Source organism: Pristis pectinata, chromosome 14 (genome assembly GCF_009764475.1).
Source record: "Pristis pectinata isolate sPriPec2 chromosome 14, sPriPec2.1.pri, whole genome shotgun sequence".
Taxonomy (NCBI): Eukaryota; Metazoa; Chordata; class Chondrichthyes; order Rhinopristiformes; family Pristidae; genus Pristis; species Pristis pectinata.
The window spans coordinates 45,917,753-45,937,914 of NC_067418.1; the positions used below are offsets into that span (position 1 = coordinate 45,917,753).

General features: G+C 45.3%; 2 protein-coding genes across 3 annotated transcripts in view; both read right to left on the bottom strand.

Moving 5' to 3' along the window:
• fjx1 (four-jointed box kinase 1) overlaps positions 1-20,162 on the bottom strand; it is a 440,027-nt gene that overhangs the window by 377,344 nt on the left and 42,521 nt on the right. The window lies entirely within an intron of this gene.
• The window catches only part of trim44 (tripartite motif containing 44), a 75,147-nt gene that overhangs the window by 51,111 nt on the left and 3,874 nt on the right, over positions 1-20,162 (bottom strand). The window contains exons 2-4 of the mRNA XM_052029234.1: positions 9,053-9,133; positions 3,848-4,087; positions 2,478-2,497 (exon numbers count right to left, since the gene is read on the bottom strand). Coding sequence (XP_051885194.1) covers positions 2,478-2,497; positions 3,848-4,087; positions 9,053-9,133 — 341 coding nt within the window. The remainder of the gene's footprint in view (positions 1-2,477; positions 2,498-3,847; positions 4,088-9,052; positions 9,134-20,162) is intronic.

A 20,162-nucleotide genomic window follows, 5' to 3' on the forward strand; every position in this document is an offset into this window, starting at 1 on the left:
AGTGTTAAAGATTTAAGTGTTAAAGACAGAAGTTGCCCCACCCTCCGTGCTTAAATTTGCAATCTGAAAATGATTCAGAAGGTATTCTTCTGAAGGAAGACTACAAGTAAATGTCACCTTGAGCTCCCAGTTTCTCAAATGCTCCAATATCATTCTGTGGACATCTCGGAAATCTGGGGCAATTCTTTAAGGAAGATGAAAGCACAGGTAGAAGTAACTGCACACTTTCACGTGCCAGTAGCATGTGAACATAGAACACTACAGCACAGTACAGGCCCTTCGGCCCACAATGTTGTGCTGACATTTTATCCTGCTCTGAGATCTGTCTAACCCTCCCCTCTCACATAGCCCCTCATTTCTCTATCATTCGTTTGTCTATCTAAGAGTCTCTTAAATGTCCCTAATGTATCTGCCCCCACAACCTCTGCAGGCAGTATACTCCATGCACCCACCACTCTCTGTGTAAAAAAAACTTACCCCGATATCCCCCTTATTCCTTCCTCCAATCACCTTAAAATTATGTCCCCTCGTGAAGCAGGCTTCCCTGGAATATCCTGCAGTACACAGATACTCTGATATTCACAAGGGAACAGACAGGTACGTTGCCTGCCACAGGCCTGAAAATCAAGTACTTTTAGACCACAATGCACCCAGATTCCTTTTGAGAAATGACCAAAAATCAATTGGAGATAAACACGTCTTGACCCTTTTGAACATACCAGTAAATAGGAGGGATCACTTGAATTATTTAACCTTGTAAAACATACTACCACCCGGAGTCCATTTGAGGGGATCGGATAGCTTATGGGAGGCACCTGTGGCATAGTGGGTAACGCTGCTGGTCTCACAGCTTCAGCGACCTCGGTTCAATCCCGACCTCGAGCTATCTGTGTGGAACTTGCACATTTTCCCCCACCACCACGTGGGTTCCCCCAGCTGCTCTGGTTTCCTCCCACATTCCAACGAAGAGCCGACTCCAAATCACCTCCAATGTAAGTGGACAAGTAGAAGATAGAACAGTACAGCACAATACAGGCCCTTCGGCCCACAATGTTGTGCCGACCTTTAAACCTCGCCTAAGACTGTCTAACTCCTTCCTCCCACGTATCCCTCTATTTTAAATTCCTCCATATGCTTACCTAATAATCTCTTGAATTTGACCAATGTACCTGCCTCCACCACCACCCCAGGCAGCGCATTCCATGCCCCAACCACTCTCTGGGTAAAAAACCTCCCTCTGATATCTCCCTTGAACTTCCCACCCATTACTTTAAAGCCATGCCCTCTTGTATTGAGCATTGGTGCCCTGGGAAAGAGACGCTGGCTGTCCACTCTATCATGTCTCCTCTCATCCTCCTTCTCTCCAAAGAGTAAAGCCCTAGATCCCTTAGTCTCTCCTCATAATGCATACTCTCTAAAGCAGGCAGCATCCTGGTAAATCTCCTCTGTACCCTATCCAATGCTTCCACATCCTTCCTATAATGAGGTGACCAGAACCGGACACAGTACGCCAAGTGTGGTCTAATCAGAGTAGGAGACTCAGTGGGGAGTTAATGGACATGCGAAATAGTGTAGGGAATTAAGTGAGGGAGTGGGAGCCATATGGTTGCTCTGAGAGCTGGCACGGACTCAAGGGGCTGAATAGCCTCATTCTACGTGATAATGAAACATGAATCAATACTTGAGAAAAATCAGTCGGCTGGAATCTAACTGAGGGGTTCCAGAGGTGGGTGGAAAGGGTAGGTTCACAGTAGCCGGAGAAAGTAGTTGTGAGGCTCCGGGCAAGGCCCTAAAGGATCCTGCCTGCCCCTTTGCCACCCTTCACCGGCCAGGTTTCCTGACGCTTGTGAAACCTGGCAACATGGGACAGGAATTGAAACCTTTGTGTAATACGGCACGCAGACCACTTCATAGATGTAACTCATCTCTTGGTCAGGGATCAGTCCCTCATCCCGAAACAGCATCCATCAAAACTAGAAGGGAGTTGGACTCAAGTCTGCCCCTGCACTTGAAAGCCCACCTATTTTTTGGTATTTAAATTTACCCCCACACTCTCCGTATAAAACTCTGACCCTGAAACTCTGAGTTTACTCAGTGACCACATCAGTCTCTGTGAAATGCAGTGTTCATGTCAATTCCTGCATAATACATAGTGACTACATTAATCCCAATAGAACAAGCAGTGGACTTGTAAATCTCGACATAACAGAGAATGTCCATGTCAGTCTTTGTATTGTTCAAATGTCAATTCCATGTCAGTCAGTGTTCCTACTGTATAACACGCCAGTCTCTGAATTTCACACAGTCACCCTGACAATGTCTGTCTAGCACACACCTATTGTATCACTTTCTACCTGACATACGGCCTTCTGTGTGACTTACTACAGCCACGTCCTGAAATCGAATTTCCAGGTGGCTGTTGCATACAATAAAATGTCATTGCTTTAAAAAATTGATAATCAGCTGCATCACCATACCTGAGTTTATCTTCAATATCCTGCAAAGAAACAATGCAAAAGGTTAGCTGAGGCATCCGACTAATATTACACATCTGGTGTCACAGATTCATACGGCACAGAAACAACCTGTCAGCCCAACGAGTCTGTGCTGAACAACAAGCATCCAGTTATACTAGTCCTACATTAACCCCATTTTATTCTCCCCACATCCCCATCAACTCCCCCGACTCTACCACTCACCCACACACTAGGGGCAATATAAAGCATTCAATTAACCGACAGATCTGCACACTTTTGTTATGTGGAAGGAAACGGAGCACCCGGAGGAAACTCACACGGTTACAGAGAGAACATGCAAACCCCACACAGGAGGTCTGGAATTACCTCGGGTCCCTAGAGCTGTGAGGAAGCAGCTCTATTGGCTGTGTAACTGCGATGCCACAAATTAGGGGTTTCCTAATGACTTGCATTGATGCTGCATTAAGACTTGGGGTAAAACGATCTGTTAACATGATAAGCGTATTTCAAGCCAATACCACAATTCAATTCATTCTCTGCAAACTACACCCAATGTTCACCACCACTGTTTGAAGCAGAATTCCAGAAATGTCACGTTCAAGGCCAATAGAAGCTCTTCAGTCATCCAGGCACAAGGGGACTGGCCTATCAAAATCTCTGTGAGGCAGAGCACCCACTCCCGAACCCTGCTGAGATCAAGGACACCAAATGCTGACAGCAGCTGTGACACGTGACATCCCAGCTGGATGAGGAGGTAAGAAAAATGAAATCAGAAGATGGGATTTGACAAACAATAGACAATGGGATGGTGCGCTGGAGGAGGAACTGTCAATAGATGCAGAGCTGTGTCAATAAACGTGGAGGTAAGTCTACAGGCATGGTGTTATGTCAATAGATGTGCAGCTAAATCAATATACAAGGAGGCATATCAATAGATACAGAGGTAAATAATTGACAGAGATAAATCAATATTTGCTGATATGTTCATAGACAGGAAGATTAAGTCAATGGAAATTGAGATTAAATCAAGAGATGTGGATGGTTATAAGTCAATACAAAGATAAATCAAAGGATATCAGAAAGAGATATACATATATAAAAAAAGCAGCAAGAATTCTCACAATGAAGGAGATTTACTTGAATAACTCTAATCTTATGATAATAATTAGATTCTTTCTTGTGTTCACTCAGTTCTGTAGAGTGACGATCCAAGCTTTGTACCTGGTTCCACTTTCCCAACACCAGAACTGGAATGAAATAATTGGGAACTTCTGATTTCACCAACGTAGGCCAGTACTGCCCTGATGGGTTTGCCTGTTTTGCTCAGTTAATCCTAACACACATACCCACAATGAGTGAGCATCCCTCACCTTTGGTTTCAACAGTGCCAGCTGGTTGAAAGTGTCCAACTGCCTTGTGATCTCCTGCATCTCCTCTGTAAGCTTCTCCATGGTGACGTTAATCTCGGCGATGACCTCGGCTACGTGTGCCGTAGCCACTGCCTCCTGTAGGTCCACCAGGTGCAGGGCCTTGCGCTCTTCCTCGGTCAACAGCTTCCTCATCTTGGCAAACTCTTGCTTGATACAGTCTATCATTTGCCCCTGCGTCACCTGAGGGAGGGGGTTAGAAACCACAAGGGTTATATGATATAACCATGAGTACGGACATAACTTAGTGAGGGATGTATCAGAGAACGTGCAGGAACTGTAGATGTGGTACAGTAGGAAATATTGGATTGATTGGAAGATGTGGAATACTGGGCAATGGTGCTATTAATGAGGGGTGTGGAATCTCAGGACACTAGTGCTACGAATGAGGGGAGTAATACATGTGGCAAAGCAGCTGAATTTGTGGGTGTGGGCATATCAGGGCAATATTGTTGTGAATAGGAGATATGGTGTATCAGACGATACTGCTGTGAATGAGAGGTGGGTGCCTCAGTCAAAATTGTTGTGAAAGAGGGATGTGGTACAACAGTGAATGATGTAGTGTATCATTGAGTATTTGAATTAACAAGGAGTGTGGTGCATCAGGCAATGTTGCTGTCAATATGGGGTGTGGTATATCAGTGATAATGCCGTGAAAGAAGAGTGTGTTATATCAGGCAACATCGCAATGGATTAAGGATGTGGTTTCTCCATTATACTTGCATGGTATGAGGGCTGTGGTCCGCCAGATTATATTATAACAAATCAGGGCATTTATATTAGTCAATGTTACAGTGAAGGAGGGTATAGTCTATCAGGGAATGTTGCCAAGAATGAGAGACCTGGGCTGTCAGGCAATGGTACAGTGAATGATTATGAAATATTCCAAAACATTAATAAAGACTAAGAAGAAGCATAACATTCAATATCATCCATAAAATCAACTCTAGAGCCCAGGCAGACACTTATGTAAGCTACAAGTACTGCAGCCTTAGCTCCTGGCCAATAATCCCAGTAGTAAAATATTTGTTCACAATATACCATTTATAGTGGCAATGCCAATTGTGAAAGACCCACCTGGACAACTGAGGATGTGTTTCGCAGGATGCAGACAGCAACTTTAAATAATTATGCAAAGACGGTTTTACTTGCTCTTTATAAATAGTCTTTTTAAATATATTTTTTTCTGCTTCCTATGTGCCCAAGAGGCAGCTTAGCAGATTCTGGTGACACAGGGAGATTGTCCATGAGATGGATGCATAAAATGGATGACCTGGGGTAAATGCCTCCAACATATTCACCTTCATTCTTTCAGTGAAGCACGCGCCCCTCTGCCAAACACCTCAGTGGAGCACGACTTATACCAGGGATTTGGAATTTCACTGTGATTTCTCTCTAAAAGTAATTACAGAAATTTAGAATGTACTCAGGAATTCACCTGATCAACATATGTGAAAGCTTATTGTGCTTGGGCTTGAACTTTGATTGTTAAGGAGTTGCTTATTAATTATTTGTTATGTCTATTCTAGTCCCATGCTGGTTTGGGCCCTTCCACAGAGTACTGGAAGTTGACGATGTGCCAGTACAGGGCAGCACGAGGTAGGGTAGGTAGCTGAAGATTCGACCAAGGTTTTCTGGGAGAGGTTGAGTGGGGTCTGGGCTAAGTCAGTCGGAGGGTGGGAATGGAGGGAGGTTGAACATTGAGAGGCTTGAAGCTGATCGGAAATTGGGGGTGGGGGGCTTTGAAGAAGGTGAGCAGCGGTAGTCAGGGGTACTCAGTTAGGGAGAGAGTGAGGGACCAGGGGTTGGATAATGGGATGTGGTTGAGGAGGGGAGGGTGGGATAATCGAGAGAACCAAACAACATAAGAAACAGAAGTAGAAGTAGGCCACTTGGTCCCTCACGTATATCTCACTATTCCACAAGATCTTGACTGATCATTTATCTCAGCAATGCATTCCTGCACCAATCCAATATCCCTTTATTCTCTTACTATCCAATAATCTATTAATCCCTGTCTGGAATATATTCAGTACTTAGCTTCCATTGCCTTCTTGGATAAAGAATTCCAAAGGTTCACCAGAAAAGGATGGGGACTGGGGCTAAGAGGGCAAAGGTGGACAAAGGTTAGGAAGCTGACAGGAAATGGAACCAAGGGAGGAGGGAGATTATCTTGTTAGGGAAGGGGGTCATAGCAATGGAGACTGAAATGAGGGGTCAGGTTTTGTGTGTGTGCACGCACATGCATGCTAGCTCTGTGCAGCAGAGTCTAGTCTCCAATAGTTCCCCCACCACCGGACCAAGCCTCATTCTGTCAAGGCTTTATAGTAACTGGTGTGCATTGGCCACCTGCATTAATAGAAGTTTCATACATGGATCATTCCTGAGAAACGTAGAAGAAAGTCATCATCGACCCTGAGGAACTGCCAAGGTAGAAAACTGTAGTGAATGAGGGATGTGGTGAGTCAGTTATAAATAAATGGAATGAGGGGTACGGAATACCATCATGAATGAGAGAGCCAATGTTGCAATGTGTGAGGGTTGTAGTTTATCAGATATAATTACATGGAAGAAGGGTTGTGGTATATCAACTAATATCACATTGGACTATATTGCACTGATGATGTGTAAAAATTAGATGATATTAGGCTGAATGAAGACAGTGCTCCCTGACAATGTTACACTGAAGGAAGGGTGTGTAATCAGGCCACTTTCCACTAAATAAAGCTTGTTGACATCACACTACATTGCAGTGAACGAGGAACCAATAACATTGCACCGAGTATATTATACAATGCTACTCTGTGTGGGATATAGTATGTAAAATTATATTCCACTTAGCAAGGGGTGCGTAATGCCAGACATCATCACATGAAGGACTTAGCACTGAAAAATGATGCACCAGAAACAGTTCTAAGAATTAAACAGAGAGGACCTGTGGCACATTAACAGGAGCAGTGGGGACAACAGACAGCATTGCAACAACACCAAGGCAAAATCAATCATAGGGGAGTGAGAGAACGCAAGAGAGGATAAGTTGCAGGGTACAAACAAACAAGGAGAAAGAGATTAGGAATGATGGGAGCTGGTGTGGACCCAATGGGCCAAATGGCATCCCTCCATGTTGTTACAACTTAAAGTACATGTTGAGTGGGATGTATCAGGCAGCATTACTTCTGGAGCCTGGAAGATGATCAATATGAAGCTCCATTTGTGGGATCGTTGTGGTCCGTGGGCACATACTCCAAACAGGGATGCAGAACTGTGGAGATTCTACATCAGAACACACTGAGCCACTCAGTCTATCTCTGACCTCATTCTCCACAGAGAGCTGACTGACTACAGGGACACTGCTGCAGCCCGTACAATAAATATTCTGACATCATCTGACATAGCCTGCTCATTATCCTCAGAGATTTGGTTATGCCTCCCAAGGGTTTCACCATTTTCTGAATTTTGGCAAGTGTGGCCTGGATATCATCCAATGACTTTTTAAAAAAACAAGCACAAAAAGGCTTCAATCAAAAATGTTGCAAATATTATATAGTCTTGGACAATGGATTTTGTGAGTGCAAAGAATGAGTAAGAGCAGAAGAGCTAGAAAGCAGTGAGCTGTGAAAGGCTGTCAGAGCTGACAGCTTGTGCAACGAAAAGGCTTAATTGAAAGCCATGTAGCGTGTTCTGTTAATCAGAACAGTAGCCTGTGGATGACCCAATCATACAAAGGGCTCGCTCAAACTCCAATTCCTTACTGCTGTCCACACGACTGTGTCAGGGCAAGAGGTGCCCCAGTGAAGCCCGACGGGAGGATTTGAATGAAATAAGTTGATACAAGTGCAGTGAGGCACGCAAGAGCCTGCTGGTGTGAATAAATGAATGAAGATGGGTTGAAATTCCCAGTGCCCTCTGCCAGTGTGAGGAAAACCCCTGTCAGCATTGTCAGGACAGCAACAGGGGCCCATAAGAGATTACTGGCATTGGTATTGGTTTATTATTGTCACTTGTACTGAGGTACAGTGAAAACCTTGTCTTGCATACCGATCGTACAGATCAATTCATTGCACGGTGCATTGAGGAAGTACAGGGTACAGGTACTGTACCTTATATTGCCAAATAGCACAAGGATAACACTCTCTCTACCCTGATTACACGCAATAATTGATTTTTCAAGAGTGGAAGGGGCTGTTGTGAGAATATAGGGCTTTCAATAATGGCTTGAGCAGTAGAGTGATGGTCAGGGTATGAAAGGTCTGAATCCCTTCCTCAACATCTGTGTCGAAAACTACAGCTCCAGCGTTACCTCGCCACACTAACCACACGGGCAACTGAGCTGCTCGGGGTGCTTTGCCCTTCACACAACGTGCACTTTACCTAATGTGGGAGGTTTGCCAGGACAGCACCACGGGGAGGTTTGCCCTTTATACCACCTGTGCAATGACTAACCCAGGACAGTGCCAAAGCAGGCTTTAACCCGCATCTAATCTGTGCCACATCCGACGTGTTACCTGCCATCCCCTCCTCTCGGGCATTCACCTTGGGACCGAGGACGACTTGCTTCCACCCCTGCATTGTGGCTTCAGAAGTGACCGAGGAGGCCATGTGGGAGCCACAGACACCACCACGGATGGGGCAGGTGGAGCCTGGCAGGGGATGTTGCCCCTCCTTCCATTGTCTTCACTTGCCCGCCTTCTCACCACTGCACTGGGAGCGTCGGCCCTAGATCACGTGTGCAATTCGGCAGAGAGGGACAGGAACTCCCAACCTCAGCAAGGCTAACACCCTCCCAGGATCCCAGGGAAAGTACACAAACTTATCTTCTAGATGGGAAAGTTAAGAATTGAAAAACCTCATCCATAAAACAAAAAAATCTCACAGCACTTCAACGTACAATTAAATGCTTTGAGATGCTTTGCATTCTGCTCTGTGAGCAAGAGCACCATGCAATCAAGGGTGAAGGAACGATCAGCTTATTGCTGGTGATGTTGAAGTGACATGGCCCAAGATATCAGGGAGAGCCGATTAGAAGTTGAATGCCCATCTGAACTCCCGCCGTGGTTTCCAAACCACTGCGGCTCCTGTTGTCTCAATCGTGGAAAGTATCTGTGAAGGGAGGATGGATGGCCAATTGAGAAGGTGGCAGGCACTTACATTTGGGTCAGCACACTTTGTCTTCAAACCGCTCCCACCATCATCATTCATGGCACCCTTCAGGTCAGCAGGAGGTCGGCTCTAAGCAAGAGAAAAGAGAAAGGGTTACGATGACCAGTACTGGCATCTCAGCTACTTTTGTTATGCTGCAGATACCAGACCCCAAGGATTTCTTAATGCCATAATGTTCCTAGGTACACAAAACCTTTTTTGTTCCGTGAGCATTTAGTGATGGATTTGAACACAGAACACTACAGCACAGTACAGGCCCTTCGGCCCACAATATTGTGCTGACGTTTTATCCTGCTGTAAGATCTATCTAACCCTTCCCTCCCAAATAGCCGGCTATTTTTCTACCATTCTATCAGTGAGTTTCACGTCACCATGATGAAATGATACGCAAGTCGTACTTCTTTGACTAAAGCAGAATGAGGTCAAGTAGGCAAGGAAACCGGGAAAGGTTGAGCGTAACTACGGCTTCATGGATTCACGTTGAGCAGTGGATGTTCATGAAGATCCGGGAAAGGATGACTTGATTGAAACTCACTTGCATAAATTATAGTGACAACTTCGATCCTCAGACTATTCTGTTCCAGGATTAAGGAAACAATAGAATAACAAGTGCCATTATTGTGGGACTTTATGGAACAACCACACATCATCTGGCTGGTGCAAGAGAATTACAAACCTGTCTATCATAAACGGAGACCATTTTGTGATTTAAAAGAAATCACTTTTTATGTCGACTGTCACAGCGATTAAAGGCTCTCTGATTGCAGTCACAATGACCAGGAAAGTCAGTCTTGCTGGCACAAGTAGTCACTTCTCGCTCCTTGTGATTCATGTACATTAAGCGCAAAATTGATAAGTGATTAACAAAATAGTGTTGGCAGCCCTGTAAAATAATTCAAAATTGCTCCCATTGATTAGTGATCTTTCACACAGCCCCAGTAAAACCATCATTTTCAACATATCATGGGCTTAAAATAGATCCAATCGCAGGGTTAGAACATTGGTAGGAAAGCAACAGCTCAGATAAAGGCATCTACTGCATCCTCAAGTGGGTGTCAAGGATTTTGTGATGTGATAGCCCTGGACAATAAACATCCCTCAACCCATGTCATACTCATTACCACAATGATGTCTCTGGGTACACACTGTGAAGGGGAGGCTTACATTTATGTTACACATTTCCCAATCTCAGGTGTTTTTCAGCCAATGAAATGCTATTAAACCACAGTCACGGTGCACAAATTGGTTGCAACATTTCCCATATTACAAGAAGTGATTACAGTTCAAACATACTTCAGTGCTTTGGGATGACTTGAGACTTGGAACAGCTTTATACAAAGGAAAGTCCTTTTTTGCTTTGATTAGTGCCACGGTATTCTTCAGACCATTTCAAGTAAACGCACTGGCGGCAGGTTTTATAACATCCAAAAACAAAGCAGCGTCCCCTTGACCCTGCAGTAATGTGCTCGTGCAGATTATGCTCATTTTGTGAGGGAGGCTTGTATCCACAATGATCTGACTCAGAGATGAGAGTGCTGGCAAATCAGGCCAAACTAACACTTCTGCAAAGGTGAAAGAACCGATAGCTGGTGTAACTTACATATTATCCCAATTCTATTCCCCATGCTATTCTACTCTTCTACCTCTTACACTGCTCCTTCAGCCTTGGTTTTTCACAAGCTGTCCATACCCTTCCACTGGTTCTTTCACTCACTCTGAGTTCAAAATGGAGCTATTTCTCAAAAATATTATTTGTCTCAAAAATACTATTTGATGTTCCAAACGTGCTTCCTGTTTATTCAAGGATGAGTGGCTAAAGGATCCATCTTTTCACAAAAAATCAAAACCCTGAAGATACTGAAAATCTGAAATACAAACAGAAAACACTAGAGATACTCAGCAGATCAGGCAGCATCTGTGGAGAAAGAGAGTTAACATTTCTCTATCCACGTGGGCTGTCTGACCTGCCGAGTATTTCCAGCATTTTGTGTTTTCTCCCCCCCCCACGACGAAAAGTCTTAGATAAGATTTTTCAAATGTTCTGTGATGTAATAAATCTTACAATAATGCCTTATCAATTCCTCCCTCGTGGCATTATATGTAACAATAAAAACATTGCTCCAGTTTTTACCCATACAGAAAGACTTGCCGTGAACATCTTCATTGAACCAGTGCTCTTTTTGGAGATCAGATGTGCAGTTATATCCAATGCTTCAGAATCTTACAGCACCTCAGGTTAACACTAAACCCACTACACCTCAGCGGACTCTGAACGAGCCATCCATTCAGACCCATTGCTCTGCTCCTTCCCCAAAAGCCTGCAATTTTTGTCTTCTTTTTTTTGTGTGTCTATCCCATTCCTTCTGAAAGTCACTACTCCATCTACAGCCCCCACCCTTTTAGGCCAATTACATCGTGATCAGACATCACTGCTCCAGAAAAGGTGGCAGATGGACAATCAGTGACAGCTTTCGAATGGAATAAATATTTGTGAGGAGAAACGTTGTGGGACTATGGGATACATATTGCAGAATGGAATTGACTGCATTACTTCCTGCAGAGAACCACCATTGGTTTAAAGGGCTGAATGGCCTCTGCACTACCAATGATTTGATTGCCCTCAGTTTCTTTGTCCAATCGTGGTTAGGGACCCTCTCCAGCCAATGGAAGCAGCCCCTCATTTTTTTTTTAAAATCCTCAATTTTGGACACTTCCATTCTGTCACTCACACGACCTTTCACAGATGCTGACTGACCTATGATGTACTCCTTCTTTATATTGGTAGCAGAATAATATAGACTGTGAGGTGGCACAGGCAACTGAAGCCAAGGTCAAAGGTCACATCGAAAGGTTGGACCAGAGGAGTGCGCTGTTGTGAATCTTGGAAACTGCCTCACGCTGTTGCTCCTCTCAGGTGTGCGAGACCCGAGCACCGGCTTCCAGACCTCACCGGTGTCGTTTCTCACTCCCACCCTCCTCAGTCACTTTTTGGCAGTGGAGTACGGCCACAGATGTTGGTCCAGGGTACCTCCCACGGATACTGGGCTCGAGCCCAAGAAAAGCAGACTTAACGTGCAAGACTCTACATGCCTTCAATAAAAAGAATGATTATGTGGCTTTTAATACTGTGCATTAATTAACAAGCACTCACTGAGAGGTGCATTGTTACACTGTGCGTGGAGACTGAGATCAGCATTAGACATTTCTCCCCTCTCTCACACCAGTGGGAGATAAAAAATAAATTGATTCATTATGTCTTAAAGGGCAATATGCTAAGTCTAAAAAATGATTTGATGAAAGACTTCAAGATATTAAGAGGAATAAACAGAGTCAATGGAGAGAAATTATCTTTACTGTTGGAAAGTCTAGGACGAGTCCTTGTTTCAGCCCCACTTGGGCCCCCTCTGTCAACTCTTCTTGCATTATGTCAATGACCATTGGCTGCTTCCTGCACTCATACAGAACTCAAGTAGTCCATTACCTCGGTTGCCAATTTCCCTCTTGATCTCACTTTTGTATGCTCCATTCTGACTCTTCCCTTCCTTGACATCTACATCTCATGGGATAGATAGGTTAGCGACGAATATCCATTATTAGCCCACGGACTCCCAAGGCGTAATCAGCTTCACATTGTCTAAGGACATCATTCCATTCTCTCAGATTCTCCATCTTCATTGTATCTGCTCTGCATTCCAGACCAGTGACTTCCAGACATCTTCCTTCTTCCTTAACTGTGATCTCTACTCTACAAGCCCAAACACATCTCCGCTACTTCCAGTGCTTCTGCTCTCAACCCCCTCCCTCCCAACCAGGAACAAGGATAGGATCGCCCCGTCCTCACCTTCCATAGCACGCAGCCTCCACACTCAAAGACAACAAACTCAACAGCTTCTGCCACTGCCTGTGGGATTCTGTCATACTTTCCTCCAAACGGGACTGTTCTTCCACAACCCTGGTCCATGCTTCTATCTTCACCAACCGCTCCCCTTTGTATGGCACTTTCTAAATGCAACCACTGTGGGGGGGGGGGGGGGGGGGGGGGGGGGGGGGGGGGGGGGGGGGGGGGGGGGGGGGAAGGGGAAATACCTTGCCTCTTACCTCTTCACCTCAGACCCAAACACTCCTTCTAGGTGAAGCAGCAATTCACTCACAATTCTTCCAAGTTACTGTGTTGCATTCTGTGCTCACAAATGTGGTCTCCTCTACAATGGAGAAACCAAGGACAGTTTGGGTGACTGCTTTGCAGAACACTTGTACTCAGACTGCAGGAGTGTCCCCGAGTACCCAGTTGCCTCTCACTCTAATTCCCCACCCCACTCTGATCTCTCTCTCTCTCTCTTTTGCTTTCTACTTTGTTCCAGTAATGCTCGAGAAACAACACACCTCATCTGGGCACACTGGAGTCTTCAGAACTTAATATAGAATTCGACAGTTTTGGATAACCACTCCTTCCTTCCTTCCCTACAGATGTGGCTGTACATTTCTGCTTTGATTTTATAATTTTTCTCTCGTCTTTAACTGCTGATCCTTACAGTAGTTGTTACATAGTTAACTTTGGGCTGCACCCTATCACAGACAATCCCTCATCAATAGCCTGTCTTGGTCAAATCACATAGATGCCACAGCCAAGAGCGCTCACCAGTGCCTCTACTTCCTCAGGAGGCTAAAGAAATTCAGCATGTCCCCTTTGACGCTCACCAAATTTTATTGATGCACCACAGAAAGCGTCCTATCTGGATGCATCACGGCTTGGTACGGCAACTGCTCTGCCCGGGAACACAAGAAACTGCAGAGAGTTGTGGACACAGCCCAGCGCGTCACAGAAACCAGGCTCCCCTCCTTGGACTCTGTCTTTACCTCTCGCTGCCTCGGTGAAGCAGCCGGCATAATCAAAGACCCCATCCACCTGGGTCATTCTCTCTTCTCTCCTCTTCCATCAGGTAGAAGATACAGGAGCCTGAGGGCACATACCACCAGACTTAAGGACAGCTTCTATCCCATGGTGATAAGACTATTGAACAGTTCCCTTGTACAACCTCATGATCTATCTTGTTGTGACCTTGCACCTTATTGCACTGCACTTCCCTGTAGCTGTGACACTTTACTCTGTACTGTTATTGTGTTTACCTGTACTACCTCAATGTAACTGCACTGTGTAATGAATCGACCTGTACGAACGGTATGGAAGACAAGTTTTTCACTGTACCTCGGTACAAGTGACAATAATAAACCAATACCCTCTGTCTTCTCAAACCAAAACGTCTCCCCCCTCAGATGCTGCTGAGTGCTTCCAGCAATCTCGGTTTTTGTCTCAGATTTCCAGCGTCTGTAGTTTTCTGTTCCTAGGATTGGGATCTTGGTCTAGAAGCTAGAGCAAGGCCTTGTAAGGGTGAAATTAGGAAACAATTCTACATAAAAAGGGTGGTGGAAATTTGGAACTCTATTCCACAAATGACAATTGATGCTGGGTGACTTATTAATTTTAAATCTGGCATTTGGACAGGTACATGGATAGGAAAGGTTTAGAGGGATATGGGTCAAACACAGGCAAATGGGACCAGCTTAGATGGGCATCTTTGTCAGCATGGAAGAGTTGGGCTGAAGGGCCTGTTTCCATGATCTATGACTCTAAGACTGATGGATTTTATTAGCCAAGAGGAGCAAGGCAAAAAAGTGTCTGGAGTTCATCCACAGATCAGTTATAAACTTACTGAATGATACTATACACTTGAGTGAGTAACTGGCCCACCCCTGTTCTGCATTCCTGTGTGTAGTAGTATTGACTGCTGTACTGTCGCTGTGGTTACTTGTCTCACCAAAAGCCACTGCTGTATATTCAGTTCCCAGGATTGACAGAAACAAAGAAAGCATGAACATTTTACATCGGTGATTTTTCAGCGGAACCCAAAATTGGCCTTCAGCTTGACAGGTTGACTCCAACCTCCTCTGTCCATGGATGCTACCTGACCTGCCATGTTTGGTTTTCCAGCATTTTCTAAATTTTGCGCTGTTCCTCCCATAACCCACCCCCCCCCCCCACACTCCCTCTCCCTGAAATCTGCAGTCCTCGCTACTAACAGTCAATAAAAGCAACTGAAGATCATTTACCTTGGCTTCCTGTCACTGAGCCGATTTTGAACCCAATTTGCCACTTTCACTTTGCACCTATGGGATTTGATTGACCCATCTGCCACGTCAAATGCCTTACTAAAACCAACATCAAACATACCGCCCTCTTCGACACTCCTTGTTACTTTTTTACTGTACTTTTCAAAAGAAGTTGCTGGATATTATTAGATTTGCGATTGTATACTCTGATTATGGAGATCACCGCCGGTATCCGATTCTGTTGATCCAACTGAAGGCACCAAACAGTGAGGAGGAGGAGGATTCCTGGACATTTCCTCTCCTGGTTGAGAAGTGCATGGGCAAAACTCTAGTGACCCTGCCACAACCCCAGTGACGCCCAGCACAGGCCTGGAATCAGATATGAATGGTCCAATATTTGAAGCTAAGCACTCGCCTGGACAAGTCTGAAGGAGTGTACACCTGGATACACAGACACGTGCAGGAATATCTTAGGTTGACCACTTTGGCATATTGTACATAGACAGGCATATTTTTCCCATACTCCCACACATACGTGTCCTTACTATGCTTGAAGGTTATTGAAGGGGCCCTTGGCCCTGCTGAGCAATGACACAGCCCCTCCCCTCCTCCACCCCACCCAGCCCTTCCCTTCCTCTGCTCCCCACCCAGCCCCTCCCTTCCTCTGCTCCCCACCCAGCCCCTCCTCCTTTGACAGCCCCCCTCCAAAGACTGTACCTCCACCCCCACCACTTCCAATAGAGAACAGCTATCAGAGGGAAGGGTGGAATTCTCCAGCAGAGACACGAGTTTGAATCCCATTATGGGAGAATTTAAGTTAGAATAGTTAAACAAATCTGGCATTTATTTTCAGCACGGTGGCAAAGCTGGTAGAGCTGCTGCCTCACAGCTCCAGTGACCCGGCTTCAATCCCGGCCTCTGGTGCTGTCTGTGTGGAGTTTTCACCTCCTCCCTGTGACCATCCGAGTTCCCTCCCGGTGCTCCAGTTACCTCCCGCATCACAAAGGCAGGGTGACTGTCCACTGTAAAGTGGCCGGGTGAGTGGCAGAATCAGTGGGGTGGGGTGGGGAATGGGAGTTGATGAGAATATGGGAGAGAATACAATGGGATTATTGTAAATAGGCGGTTTGATGGTCAATTCAGTCTCTGTGGGCTGAAGGGCCTCTGCTGTATGACTCTGTAACTCTGAACAACCACCTGGTGCTGAAGGTGGTTCAGCACATCTCAAAGCTCTAAAACAAATTTTATTTTGACTCTTATTCTATGATTTTACAGCAGCTTCTCTTAGGCAGTACTCTGCTCCTGTCAGTCACCTCTTCAAGCAAACTTAATGCAACTTTACCACAAGGTCAGCTGTTCATTTCACCTTAATTAATGCAAGGCCATGGTGGCTAGTACTTTGTGAGTCTGATATGGACTTGACTGCTTGACAGTCAGGATGAATGCAGTGTATATGGTGATGAGCTACAGGCTTCTAAATTCACTCTAAAAGTTATAATCCTTTGCTTGTAAACAACATCAATATAAAAGCACAGCGCATTAGCACGTCAGTGTCTCCTCGTTTAAATTGGCGGCCACATTTTCTACATCACAGTACAGTACTCCAGTTTTCCCGTGTTTCTCCTCAGTGCAGGCAACACACTAGCTCACGTCACGGGCTACCTGAAGCCGGACATGGGTCAGATAGAGGCTTGAGTGCCCTGTCATTGGTTGAGACATTTTGTTAAAATGCTCTGTTAAATTACCCGCCTCTGCCCGTGGGCAGTTGCCAAAATTTTCAACCAAGCCACTGTCGTTTCTGGTCTGGGTGATTTCAATTGCTCTCCTGGCTGCCTCCTGCAATCTAATGGTACTTCATGGCTGGGATCTCCACGGATCAGGATAGGTGCCATGTAAATGGAAACCTCTCTTCTAGTGATGAACATGGGATGGCAATGCGCTTTTGATTTCAAACAGGCTCAAGACATTTCATTGCAAAATTGCAAATGATCTGTGTTCTTTTGACAAACATACTGGTGTTTTTTTTAAAAAAAGGTAAGACTGGCCGAGTAGATAAGAGGGAAGAGTGGACATGAATTTTAACAGGTCTTCAATAAAGTCCCACACAAGAAGTTAGTGTGCAAGATTAAAGAACAAGGGATTAAGGGCAATATACTGGCATGGACTGCAAATCGGTTGACAGGAAACAGAGGGCCAGTCTTTTTCCAGAGCGGCAGGCAGCAACTGGTGGGGACTACAGGAACCAGTGTGGAAAAAGATAGATGTCCAGATACAAAAGGAATCAGAGGATATGGGGAGAGAGTGGGAATACGGTACTGTCGGATCCGGTTATTTTCGAATCCTCAGGTTCTTTCAGGAGTCCAGGAATGAGTCGAAAACAACTTGGTGCTTTGCAAAGTTTTACTGCAAAAGTTTAAAACAAAGAAACAGTCACAGAGCACATGGCACTAGCTTTACTACTGGGAGATGAGCCGAGACAAAAAGAACTAAAGATGAGCTAGGGCCAGGGGGTGAAGAGAGCGAGAGAGAGATTAACAAAAAACGACACCTTTTCTACCTGAGATAAGAGGTACTCCTTAGCTAACGATAGTCCAATCAAGAAACCTATCTGTGGCCAAACCAACCAATGAGAAAACACAGATTCACCTGACAGACAAACCAATAAGCTAGGAAGCAGCCATTCCTTGTGCAGCCTCTTGAGGTGTGTTAAACACTATACATGTTAAAAAACTACTTAAAACAGTCGAATCCAACAGCACCGAGACAGAGAACCAGCCATGATCACATTGAATGGCGAAGTTGACCTGAAGGGCCTACTTCTGCTCCAGCTTTTCCCCACGTTTCTCCTCAGTGCAGGCAACACACTGGCTCACGTGGCGGGCCACCTGATGCCAGACATGGGTCAGATAGAGGCTCATATATTGGCTTGAGTGCCCTGTCATTTGTCGAGACATTTTGTTAAAATGTTCTGCACCTGGCCAGCTGCTGAAACTTTCATCCAAGCCACTGTTGCTTCTGGTCTGGGTGATTTCCAATTGCTTTCCTGGCTGCCTCCTGTCTTGTACCACCTTGAGGCACCTATCACTCTGCTGTGGATACCTTAACACGCACACTCCGAATCACTGCCCTGCACCGATCCTGTTCCAGTAACCTGTCAATTATAGTTGCCTCTTCCCTTGCTCCAACCCTATCCTTCAAGGTCCTGCACTGGCCCAATCCTGGACTCTTACCACATTCTGAATGTTCACAATGCCAGCACTGGGGGCCATGCTACTGAAGTCCAACCCACTTCAGCTCCTCAGGATACTCCCTAACATGCCCTGTTTAGAGCCAGGCCTTTGCCTGCCTGTATCTCCCAATATCTCCGAATGTGGATTTTGTAACACTCCCATTGGACATCTTAGAGGGTTTTATATGGTGCTATATAAATACAATTTGTTATATTTCACCATCCCATTTAACACCCATCCAGTTCCACTCAACACTACTTGATCTCCAATGACATTTTGGTGTCAGTCTCGGAAAATTCTGATTCTTCGTGGCCAGTGATGATATTCACTTCTTGGTTAGCACTTTCCTGGCAGCCCTGGTGGCTTCTGCAACAAGTTCTTTCTCAGCAAGGGCAGGAGTGGGCCATTCGGCCCCTTGAGTCTGGTTCCTCCCATTCAACAGATCACAGCTGATCTCCCCCCTCAACACCGATCTCCTGGACCATCTTCATATAAGACCATAAGACATAGGAGCAGAATTAGGCCATTCAACCCATTGAGTCTGCTCCACCATTCAATCATGGCTGATTTATTTTTCCCTCTCAACCCCATTCTCCCGTCTTCTCCCCGTAACCTTTGATACCCTTACTAATCAAGAACCTATCAACCTCTGCTTTAAAGACACCCAATGACTTGGCTTCCACAGCTGTCTGTGGCAATGAGTTCCACAGATTCACCACCCTCTGGCTAAAGAAATTCCTCCTCATCTCTGTTCTAAAGGAATGTCCTTCTAATCTGAGGCTGTACCCTCTGGTCCTAGACTCTCCCAGTACTGGAAACATCCTCTCCACGTCCACTCTATCCAGGCCTTTCAATATTCGGTAGATTTCAATGCGATCCCCCCTCATCCTTCTAAACTCCAGTGAGTACAGGTCTAGAGCCATCAAACACTCCTCATACGTTAACCCTTTCATTCCCAGGATAATTCTTGCAAACCTCCTCTGGACCCTCTCCAATGCTAGCACATCCTTCCTTAGATATGGGGCCCAAAACTGCTCACAATACTCCAAATGTAGTTTGATCAATGATTTATAAAGCCTCAGCATTACATCCTTGTTTTTATATTCTAGTCCTCTCAAAATGAATGCTAACATTGCATTTGCCTTTCTTACCACCGACTCAACCTGCAAGTTAACCTTTATGGAATCCTGCACACGGACTCCCAAGTCCCTTTGCACCTCCGATTCCTGAATTCTCTCCCCGTTAAGAAAATAGTCTACGCCTTTATTCCTTCTACCAAAGTGCATGACCATACACCTCCCTTCACTGTATTCCATCTGCCACTTCTTTGCCCATTATCCCAACCTGTCCAAGTCCTTCTGCAGACTCCCTGCTTCGTCAACACCACCTGCCCCTCCACCTATCTTTGTATCATCTGCAAACTTGGCCACAAAGCCATCAATTCCGTCATCCAGATCATTAACATAAAACATGAAAAGTAGTGGACCTAAAACCGACCCTGAAGAACACCACTAGTCACCAGCAGCCAACCAGATAAAGCCCCTTTATTCCCACTCTTTGCCTTCTGCCAGTCAGCCAATCTTCTATCCATGCTAGTACCGTTCCTGTAATACCATGGGCTCCTATCTTGTTTAGCAGCCTCATGTATGGCACCTTGTCAAAGGTCTTCTGAAAGTTCAAGTAAACAACATCCTTTGTCTATCCTGCCTGTTACTTCCTCAAAGAATTCCAACAGATTTGTCAGGCAAGATTTCCCCTGA